General features: G+C 42.8%; 1 protein-coding gene across 3 annotated transcripts in view; it reads right to left on the reverse strand.

The window, feature by feature from the left end:
- ANO6 (anoctamin 6) overlaps positions 1-12,048 on the reverse strand; it is a 200,561-nt gene that overhangs the window by 19,161 nt on the left and 169,352 nt on the right. For all 3 annotated transcript variants that reach the window (XM_019934579.3, XM_019934577.3, XM_019934578.3), the window contains one exon: positions 6,392-6,522. In XM_019934579.3, coding sequence (XP_019790138.1) covers positions 6,392-6,522 — 131 coding nt within the window. The remainder of the gene's footprint in view (positions 1-6,391; positions 6,523-12,048) is intronic.

The following is a 12,048-nucleotide window of genomic DNA, read 5'->3' on the forward strand; positions in this document are numbered from 1 at the left end:
TTCAAGTGAACTAGCATAGGGATGTAACTAAGACAGTGGATCAGAGGAAAAGGGCCCTAAGCAGGCCCTTTAGGGCTATTGCTCAGCCAAGGGGCAGGGATCGCTCCGGCCAGGAAGGGCAAGACTCTGGAGGCGGTGGCTGGGTAGGAGAAGCTGGCAATCGCTTCTGATATGAGAGGCCAGAAAGTGTCACAGAAAAGCAGTCAGGGTTGGAAAGATCTGGCCAGTCTACAGGCCAGGCAGGAGCCGCTGTATTCAGAGAAATCACACAGGCAAGGACCAGAGTTTGTGACGTTATAGAGTCAGCAGCATGTCACCGAGCACTGATGTCAACATCTGTGTCCATGATTCACCCAACCCTAAATGAAGTCGTCCACCTCCAGGGGCCAGGCAGGTAACAGAAATGTGTGGAATGGGTACAGTAACTGGCAAACTGGCAAGTGGATGTCCTAATGGAAGGAACTGCTCAGAGGCACCATATTGGAACGAGGGCCCAGGGCTGCCAGATCTCCTTACTATTGAAGAGAAGCCAGAAATTAGGACTTTATTGGCAGTAAAGCCAGTTAAAAATCCAGAGGAGAAAAGATACCATTCATAAAGACAACAAAGGCACAGACTGTTTAGAAATAAATTAGTGAGAAATGTTAAGATGGTTATGATAATTGACTTAAAAAAATAAAGAACAACAAATAATGATGAATGAATGGACGCACCATATTGTTAACTGGGAAGACTCAAGTTTGGGGACATGTCAGATTTCTTTCTCCAAAATAAAGTTTAGAATTTGAATGCAAATTTAGTTAATAATCCCAAGTGGATTTAAGAAAAAAAGCTGAAAGGTGATGCTAAAGTTCTTCAAGAAATATATACAAGTACACAAGTGAAATAATGAGGAGGGATGTTTAAAGTGACAGTGTTAGGGATATTTCTGAAAAAGGATAAAATGGGACCGGCTCTCAGACATATTAATGTGTATTATATTGCTATGGTAACAGTTCAGAACTAGTGCATTAATAGATAGTATGAATTAAATAGATTTCAAGAACAGATGCAGATATTCATGGGATTTTAGTATATTATAAAAATGATGTTTCAAATCAGTGGATTCAAGTAATGGAGTAATTAGCTAAATCATTAGAAGAGCTGGTATGGAGTCCTCACTTTTGATATCAAAATAAATTCGATGCATTAAACATTTTTAATGAAAGCACCAGAAAAAAACCAGCATGGTATAATCTGCTCTGATATTCAAGTGAGAAGAACTTTCTAAACAACTTTTGAAACCAAGAACAAAAACAAAGGCCTATCAGCTCAGCAAGGCAAAAAAACATCCATTGTGAAAACAAAAACAACCCTTGCCTGAAACTTTCTCATGACCCTGAATTGCTCTCTGATCCTTTCTATGCTTTCTTCTTCACTTTAAAGTCAAGTTTCTTGAAATTCACCTGCGCTGATGATTTCTCCATCACTCAAAGCTCTGCAGCCTCTGTGGCCCTCACCACTGCACTCGTCTTGCTAACTCTGTTGGTGGCTGCGCATGCCAAAGCCAAATGTACTTTTCAGTCCGTGTTTATTTGATTACTAGGCAGCTTCCCCCCGCCCCCCGCAGTGCCCCCCACCCCGCCCCCTGCCCCCTCCCAGCAGCTTTTGATATGGCCAAATATTTTCCTCTCTGTGGAATGTTTTTCGCCCTTGATTTCTGTTTATTTAAATAGTTTTAAAAAGCCAAGGTAGAAGTGTGTGTGTACACACACACACACACACACACACACACACAGATATAAATTTTTAAAGATATCTAACTATAGTGCTTCTTGTATTTTTTCCCACAGTCCCGGCCATTAAGGGGACTTTATTAGCTCTTGCTTTTTTGCCTCCCCCTACCCCTTTGCATTATGCTCCCTTAGTCAATATTTGAATCCCTTTCAAGCAAGTTGATAGCCTTCTCTGCTAGTTTTCTCTCAACTGTTCTGCTATTCTCCTTTCTCTTTGGGGATTTTTCTTCTCCCATTTACCCTTTAAACGCCCCTTTCCCCAGGGCTTCATCATCAACTCTCTGCCTAGCATGCCCGAATCACCCACATGGTCTCACCCGTAGCTCCTCTGAGTTTCGGGAGATCCAACTTAATAACAGACATTGCCTCTCAGATGTCTCATAGAAACCTCACACTCAAAATATCCAACACAGAACCATTTCTTCAAAACCAACTCCTCTCCTTACATTCCACCCTGCATATTCACTCTCCTAGAATTTATCTTCACAATTCTATTCCTCACCTGCCATACTAGTCATCTCTTGAACACCTATCAAATCTGTCTCCTTTTCCTCAGCCCATAGCCTCTATGTAGGTGCTTACCACTTGTTGTGTGGGTTACCTGGTGTAGCCCCCCCTGAAATACCCTCTCCCCACCAAATGCAGGCCCCACCCAAAATATTATCTTCATTCTGCTACCAGAATAATCTGATCTTCTTGGACATAAACACAATGCAATTCTCTTGCTTACAAATATTCCAAAGTATCCCTGTTTCTTTAAGGATAAGTTCAAGTCTCCTGGTTAAGCACACAAGACCCACCATGATACAGCCCTTGCTTACCTGATATCCCCCCTATGGATCCTTTGTTCTAGCCATGCTTTGTTTACTTGCCGCTCTCTGAAGTGGCCACGCTGTTTCATGCCCTTGTACTTGAAATTGCACCCAGCTCTCTGCGTGAAACGTCCATCACCTCTATCACACTTTAGCTAGCTACCTTCCATTCACCCTTCAAAACCCAGTTTAAATATCACCTGCTCTAGGAAGTCTCATTTGTGTTCACCTGCTTAGCAATCCACCAAGTACTCACCATCCATTGCTTGGCCCTGGGAGGCCAGACACCAAGTCTTAACTTTTCTTGGTATCCCCAGCAACTGATACAGTGTTTGGCAAAGCAGTTGCTCAATCGTTGTTAGATGGATGGATGGATGAATGAATAAATGAGTAAAGAGATGAGAGGCCTACAAATCCTCGCCAGTCACCTAGTTGCCATTTTGGAAAGTTCATCCTGCAAAGATGAGGAAATGTCGATGCAGGTGGTGGGAAGAAATAGAGCAGAGATGGGGGAGTGGGGGAAGACAGGCCTGGTCCTGGAGAGTGCAGAGGAGGCCTGGGAGGGTGTAGCACTGGAGAGAGAGGGAAAGAGAGGGGTAGGTGCAAGGAGATGTTAAAGAACAAGTGGTATTAATTACAGTAAATTAAATGGAGAAAATTATATATGAAGGTGAGATCAAGTGAACATGCAAGGGTGAAAGAGGCAGTACCAGAGACAAGCAGGGCCCACTTCATCACTTCACTGCATTTCATCTGGAGCACCCGCCCACTGGGAAGGCATCATCAAGTTCTCGAGAGACTGGTGTTTGTGCTGTACGGTGCTCTACATACAAAACGGTATCCTGTGGCTTTTCAGATTTTAAGACTGACAGACTATTTCTCTTAGGCCCCAAGTCTAAGTTCTCAGAAGTCAGGACCATACATCTGGGGAGGCAATTCTGGTTAACAACCCAGGCTTACTCTAATAATCTCAAAGGATGGTGGGGAATTCACTAAACAAAATAAAGAAATTTCACTCAAAACACATATGCCCCTACAGAACCTGGCGGGGGTCGCTGGGGCAATGCTACTGTAAACTCAACCAACAGTTGTATTTGGGTGTGTTGGGACTCCAAGCTCAAGTCACTTAAATATTTATGAGGGTCCAGGCAGTGGTGTCCCAGCTGAGGACTGAAAGATGTAAAGGCCTGAGTGCTAACTTCCAACAGGACCAGTCTAGCCAGGGAGAGAGGCATGCACACACATACCATCAAGACAAGAGTCAAGTGCTATTGATGCCTAGAGAAGAGAGCAGAAACTGTGTGAAAAGTTGAGGGTTCCTGCTGAGGCTAGCTAGGAACTCTTCCAGGTAGAAAAGAAGGGAAAGGGTTTTCAGGCAGAGGGGAGTTGGAGTTCCCTCCACGGGGCAGAGGGGACCAGAGCTGGTGGCTGGGTGCAAGGCCTAACTATGCAAGGGTGGAAGTCTCCAGTGCTGTCTGTCAGAAGATGTTTCCCTTCAGTAGCCAAGATGCAGAATTAAAAAGGTAGATGGTGCTGTCATTAACGAATACAGGGAAAATTGGAAGGAGGAAACTGTGGGGATGAGCTCACCCCCAAAGGCACCCTATGTTTATTTTAGAGGAACAAAAATAATTCAAAAGGCATTTGGAAATTCTATCTCCCACAAACCAAAAGAACAAAACATAGATTTCACTCTGGTGTTGAATACAGAATAACAGATTGCCTACTCTCAGAAACTGATTGATTTTTCTAATTCATTAAGGATTATTTGGATAATAGGAAAACAATTTAATAAATCTAAAAAACTGGGGGAGGGATAAATTAGGAGTTTGGGATTAGCAGATAAAAGCTATTATATATAAAATAGATAAACAACAAGGTCCTACTGTATAGCACAAGAACTATATTCAATATCCTGTAATAAACCATAATGGAAAAGAAAAAAATTTTTTTTAATCTCTCTATAACCACTGTTATTCCATCCTTTCTTATAGGGTAGTGTGAGGGTGAATTATTTTATTATTATTATTTTTAAATATAGTTCCCTGTGCTAAAGATTAGGACCTTGTTGTTTATTTTATATAAAGTATCAATAGTATGGATCTATTAATCCCAAACTACTAATTTATCCTTCCCCCACTTTCCTCTTTGGTAACAATAATTTTGTTTTCTATGTCTGTGAGTCTGTTTCTGTGTTGTAAGTAAGTTCATTTGTATCATCTTTCTAGATTCTACATATAAGTGATATCACATGATATTTGTCTTTCTCCGTCTGACTTATTTCACTTAGTCTGATAATCTCTAGGTCCATCCATGTGAGGCCAAATTATTTAGTTGGTAATTATTTTAATGAGACTATGAAATTCTACAAGTCCTATCAATTTCTCCCCAAAGCATGACTATATAACTTTTCCTTTCAATACCATTTATTTGACTAAACACAGTAAAAATAACTTTTCCAAGTTTTTTTTTTGTGTTAAAATAACAAATGATATTCTGCCACAGAATGCTGTTATTATTAACGCTGATAATAGCTCCAATAAGAAATATTTACAATTATGTCTCATTTTGGAATAACAGGTAATTGTCTTATAGTTCTTTTAAAAATAAACAGAATAAATAAATAAACATAGCTTCTACATTATTTACTGCAGCTACACCCTTAATGGAACCTGGTCACGAAACATAACAAAAGCAAAAATGAAATTCAAATCAGACTCCCGGCCGCAAAGCATTGTTGACTGAAGAAGCTACAAGATGAACCTTTCACTCACTGAAGGAAGCAGGTGCGTTTCCATGTATAATGTATATTTTTAAAAGCAATTATTTTGTATATAGAATGTGATTTAATAAAAACCTCCCTCTATCTGCAGACCGACAAACAGGAACCACAAAGGGGTGTCTCTACAAATACACAAACCCCCATGCATAAATGCAAAGCCTGTCAAAATCCTTTCCTGTTCTCCTAAGCTTAAAAAACTGTAATTCAACACAGTGGTGAGCTGAAAGGGCACAGATACAAAACATGTCTATTGTTAGCCTTCTATTAGATAAAAGTGTGTCATGCATAATAGAAAAGATGGTGTTTCCTATGGAAATCTATTTTGAGATGCAACCATTTAAAGGCAACTGAGAGCTCAAAATCAAGTTCAACTGAAGAGAAACAGAGCCCAAGTAAATACTACAGAAATGCACAAAGACATTCGAGAAGGAGGAGACCTGTGCTAAATCTTAATTCCAGGCCAACAAAATAGTTCCGAATTCAAGCCAGTGATTTGCCCTGAGGTCATTCAAGGAGCCAGGCAGAAACCACTGGCCAGAAGACATAGATATAATGTCAAAGGCAAGTGTGAGATGTGGAGGAGGGGGGGACCCTGTGACCCTTGCTCCCACGGGCTTTCTGCACAGGCTTGCTTATACGACTGTTCAGAAGGGTATTGGCCAGCAGCTGTGCTGCATGGACTCCAGCCCAGGCTGAGTCACATCTAATAATAGCTCTGAGTTCGTTCTTAGACAACATGGTTAGAATCCTCCAACAATCAACGGTGAAGACATACCTCGATTAATATTCCATTTCATTGCTGGGTAATAAATCTTCAGCTTTGCACAACATAAATGTTGACAAAGATACACACAGTCACCTTATTTGAAAGCCTGATTGTATAATTTTATCTAGTGGAGAAAAACGGACTCCTCTTCATTTCAACAGGCTAGATAATTATCCGGCTCTATAATCGATGCTTTTGGAATCCAAAACATGTTCCAGTATAATTCATATCACCCAAAATCGCATTAGCGACTTACTCATTTCAAGGTATTCATAAAATAATCCCAGTTTGCCCATGGGCTGCAGATGGTAGTCCTGTTCCCATCGTGGGGCTTTCTTTTCTGCTCCCGAAACTGTGCGACATCGTCCAATTAGATTCATGACCCAGCTGCCAAAAAGATCAAATTATCAATCAGAATATTGTCAGACCAAGGGCATAAAAGTATTACTGATGTTTCGAGCTGAACACATCATCTTCCCAAGAATTTAATTTCTTGTTTTCATGCTCAATTTCTTTTTATTTCTGCCTCCCTACCCCAAAATATTTTGAAAAATAGTATTGACTACATACCTGGCTTTATCCAAATTGTAACTACTATGATTTTTCCTCCTACCTCCTTTTCATGTGGGCATTTTAATTTTTAAAAGATACTTTCCCTCATTTGATTAACTTTTTTTTTTTTCCCCCATTTCCCTGCTATTATCGAAGATGGTCTTTCCAGACTGAAAATCGCCAGAGAAAATAAACAAAGCATGGAGGCCAGTGTGGTCCGGGGCTAAGAGGAAAATAAGTCTGTTGGTGGCAGGGGGTGGAGCCTAAGAGACCACGGTGAGGATTTGGGCCGTTTTTCACTCTGAAGGAAGTGGGGAGCCACTGAGGGGCACGGAGCAGAAAAGGGACATACTTTGACACCGGATAAAAACAGGTCCAAGACCCTACTTTCAGCTGAACAAATTAAAGACCAAAGGAGTGACATGCTTCCTCAAAGTCAGTGCAGAGCTTGCAGGAAACACAGCCCCAACTGGCGGCCCAGTGCTCTGCCCCCTACTGGATGCTGCTCCGCAGAGCAGCCTGGTGTCTCCTCTTGGGTTATGCATTTTTCTTTCTCAGAAGCTTGTGAGCCAAATGAACGCATCCCCACTTTTTTTTTTAATGTTTAGAGATACCTCTTTTTAAAAAATTTATTTATTTATGGCTGTGTTGGGTCTTCGTTTCTGTGCGAGGGCTTTTTCTCTAGTTGTGGCAAGTGGGGGCCACTCTTCATTGCGGTGCGCGGGCCTCTCACTATCGCGGCCTCTCCTGTTGCAGAGCACAGGCTCCAGACGCGCAGGCTCAGTAGTTGTGGCTCACGGGCCTAGTTGCTCCGCGGCATGTGGGATCCTCCCAGACCAGGGCTCGAACCCGTGTCCCCTGCATTAGAAGGCAGATTCTCAACCACTGCGCCACCAGGGAAGCCCCGTCCCCACTTTTTTAATGGCAATTTGAACTGAAAAGAAATCGGAAACAGTTGGCAGTGAAACAAGGTGTGCACCTGTAGCCTACAGGGCTGTTGTCCCGAAGCAACAGCTGGCTTGTGGTTTACTTGTCGACTTCATCAGAAGACGCACAACAACTACAAACAACGTAGCATCTGGCTAAGCTCCAGCTGACGACACAGCACGTTTGTGTGGATTTCACTGTAAAGACCACTGTATACATTGCACGTGAACATGCGTGTGTACACACACACACACACACACAGTGTTAAGAGGGGAATTAAAAATAGCTGACCATGGGCTTCCCTGCTGGCACAGTGGTTGGGGGTCCGCCTGCCGATGCTGGGGACGCGGGTTTGTGCCCCGGTCCGGGAGGGTCCCACATGCCGCGGAGCGGCTGGGCCCGTGAGCCATGGCCGCTGAGCCTGCGCGTCCAGAGCCTGTGCTCCGTAGCGGGAGGGGCCGCAACGGTGAGGGGCCCGCGTACCACCAAAAAAAAAAAAAAAAAAAAAAAAAAAAAACTGACCACGATGGGTTGCCCGTTGCTACTGATCTCAGTGTTAACTGTTCACTGACCACTCCCCCAAGGTTTGCTAAGGGGAGATTTCTCTACAGTGAAACATGGTCCTGGCTTCACAATCTTTCCCCACTTCTTTCTTCTATGACATTAGGGGAATAGCAGGAGGCTGTGGAAGTGGAGGGGATATGGACTCAGACACCCCTGCATCGGAATCCACACTTCATTGCTTATTCGTTATTTAACTTCAGTCAAAGTTCACATAAAATGGGGTGATAAAACCTACACTGCCCAGGGTTGTTATCAGGATTAGATTCAGAACAGGTGAGGTATTTAGGAAACTTCCTAACACATCAAAATCCCCGTGTGGGATCATCTTTTGACCAACACAGCCTAACTGGCTGAGGCCAACAGTAAATGCAGCCTAAGTGACTCAGCATCCTGACTCGGATCTCACTCCAGCACTTACAAGAATGATGTGGAACGCTGGTTGCCTGGTGCTCCTTCCTAGGCCACAACCCAGAGCTCTGTGATCAGTCAAGTCTGAGGTTTGGCCAGGAATCCGCAGTTTTACAGACATTCCAGGGGCCTTGTCGCGCACATGGCACCGAGGACCGCACACATCCATCACCCATCGTGACACCCAAACTCAAGATCACTGCTTTCTACTGGTTTACTTTTCACTCTGCCTCATACTTCCAGCCTCAGCCTCTTGCGAATCCTCTCCATGCCCCAGAGAAGCAGGTCTTTTACTATCGGGGACCCAAACCCATGATGACTTGGATTCAGGATGAAACTTCTGTCCTGGCAGCCACTTGCATGACTAACTCATCTGGTACTTGTTTCTTGTACCGCACTGCCTGCCTCCCCCGCCACCAATCATATTAGGTCAAATGAGAAGAAATGACTAGCTTGCTTTTCTGATCTTCGACTCTGAGCCTCTTGTTCAGTCTGAGTTGAACCACTCATCTGTAGCAGGAAATCTTGGGTTGCAGTCCATTCATCACTGCCCTTGGTCTTTTGGATATTCTATTGGGTTATGACTCTAGTACAGGGATATCAGTCTGACTGCACATGAGAATCACATATAGAACTTTAGAAAAGTACAGACACTGGATACTTCTTCCCCTGGCCAAGGCTGGAAGCTTCCTCCCTCTACCAGGGGTTACAAAATAATTTTCTTAGCAATTGACCACGCGTATTAGTGTAACAGTATCGTAACAAATTGCTCTTTACTGAGTACTTATTATGTGTAAAGCATGGTGTGAAGCCCTTTACGCCCCATTTTGTCTTTGTCTCCTCATTATCATATTTAATCCACATACTAATCACCATTTCTGTTTAGGACATTGCCACTGGCTAATTTTGAATACAAGCATCCTTCACCATCTGAAGCTATTTTGCTCCTGAGTTTACTGTTCCTGAATTTTAAGACCGAGTGTGTAGAGTGAGGGATCCCTGCATTTACGATTCTCTTATTGTACGTCTCTGATTCACTCTCTAGCCAAATCATATCTTGAGAAGAGACATTTCCCTTGTTAAGAGTTTGCTTTTTCTTATTATCTGAATAGCGAATATTCATTGAGGAAAATATAGAAAATATACAAAGAAGAAAATTACAGCCACCCATTACCTAAACAGCAAAGGACAATGCTAAGGCATTTTGGATATTTAACTCTATTTTTCTTAACATTTTATCATAAAATTTCTCCAGAGCAAGAGGCTTAATACAGGAGTTGTACTAGCCTTTTTGTCAAGTACAGAATAAAATTCCCAGGCATGCCCCAACTATCAAAAAAGTGAGGCTAGGAAGGCCAAAGGGCTCTAAGCTTCTTCTCAGGGTCCAACAAACAATTCTATTAATTTACTGATGTTTGTATTTGAAGCATATGAGTCACTCATTCACTCAGTTGGCTCTTACTGAAGACCTACTAAATGCCAGGTGCTGACCCCGGTGCTGGAGAGACCCCCCCCCCCACCCCCACAGATGGAGCCTGGATCACAGCACCACGTGGCCTTCATTTGCTCTGAGAATCCTAGTCAAGGACACCAAGTGGAGTTGGGGGTGGAGGCAGGTGAGTATATGGTGAAATTCATTTCACTATGTTCCTTTTGACATATTTAAATGGTGTGAAAATAGCTACTAAATTTTATAAGTTTTCTTTTCCCTTCCTATGTATTATTGGGATGGGTGTAGTTTGGGGTAGCAAAAGTAATTGATATATCTTTAGTATGTTAAAAGTTTGTATGAAAAAGTAGGAAGGAAACTGGCACCTTTACAAAGAGCAGAAGCAGTGATGGGAAGAACCCAACCCACTCTCTAATTTGCCTAACATTTAGCGCAGGTGTCCCCAACCCCCGGGCCATGGACTGGTACTGGAGCGCTGATTTAGTGCTCCGAGTTTTCAAACAAGGCTAGTAGTAGAAATATCTGAAGGCGAAGTTCAGCTCACTGGAACTTGCAACAATGTGCTTACTTGAAGTGAACAGACCACAGATACTATAATACATCCTTTGTTTTTAAATATTTCATGTGAACAAGTTTCATTTTGGATGAATTTCTCAGTGAGTACCCGTTTAGGAAACATACTCTTCCCCTTGATTGTTTAAATCAGAAAATAGCTCACTGACAACAAATTATTCATAAAAATTTAGTGTTAAATAGTTAACCTATTTCCTTCAGAAAATGCTTTTTTTTTTTTTTTGGTAATGAGTTAATAAGCCTTTCCTCTATTTGATATATTTATTTTCACATAGAAACATAGTATTATTTGCACATGACCTACTTTTACTCATTGGGAAAAACCTAACTGTGAGCCCAAGGTAAGGGCTGTCTACTGCACAGCAGGGCAAAAAAATATTCATTTCACAGCTAAGATCAGAATCTTTTTTTGAGGGGGACGGTTTGAAGTGGGGAAAAGGGAGATGTCTTTGTTTACAGACAGACACTGATAATTCTCACTGAAGATGGAGGATAAAGCCCTGGTGAAGAAATGTGGAAGGACACACGGAAACCCAGAGGGTTCTGTTCTACAAAAACAGAAATAAAAAAAAGAATTTAACTGCTCTACAAAGAGAATGAACAGAAACTTGGTAATGAGGGAGAGAGAAGAAAGGTTAGGGGAGGGAAGAGAAAGAATGAGAAGGAAGTTGGACGTGACGGGAGGCAGACGGGGCGGAATGGCAGGATTCTGGAGCCTACAAAGAAGGGTGATAAGTAAACAACAACAGCAGCAAAATTCCCAGGTGTGTAGTGGGATAAGGGACTAAAAAGATGGAGGTTGTGCGTTTCGAAATTCAAGTTGTTTGAGTTTCTCCTCCATGCCCCAAAACATCAGCAGGTCCTGCTCGTGTGAGTGGTTTTGCAGGTCACTGAGAAGGCTGCGCTCTGGTTCAGGCTGGCAGGGGCAGAAAGTACAGGAGAGGGAGGCAAGACAGAAGAGAGATCAACAGTTTCGTGAGAACAGAAACTCAGAGCCAGAAATTATCTTGAAAGGTTAATGTAGTAGGCAGAAAAACGGTCCCTCCAAAGATGTCCATATGCTAATACCCAGAACATATGAATTACGGTTGCAGATGCAGTTAAGGTTGATAATCAGCTGACTCTAACAGAGACGAGCCTGGATTATCCAGGTGGGCCCAGTGTAATCAAAGGGTCATTAAAAGTGGAAGACGGAGGCAGAAGAGAAGGGAGGAGTGATGGAGGCAGCTGTGACCACAGAAAAGAGTCACAGACCTGCAATCTTGCTGGCTGTGAGATGGAGAAAGGAAGTCACGGACCAAGGGATGCGGGTGGCCTCTAGGAGCTAGAAAAGGCAAAGATACAGATTACCACAGAGCCTGAAGGAAACAGCCCTGCCAGCACCTTGACTTTAGCCCAGTGAGACCTCTGCAGACTTCTGAGTTCCAGAACCACAAGAC

This window comes from Tursiops truncatus, chromosome 11, assembly GCF_011762595.2.
Source record: "Tursiops truncatus isolate mTurTru1 chromosome 11, mTurTru1.mat.Y, whole genome shotgun sequence".
Lineage (NCBI taxonomy): Eukaryota > Metazoa > Chordata > Mammalia > Artiodactyla > Delphinidae > Tursiops > Tursiops truncatus.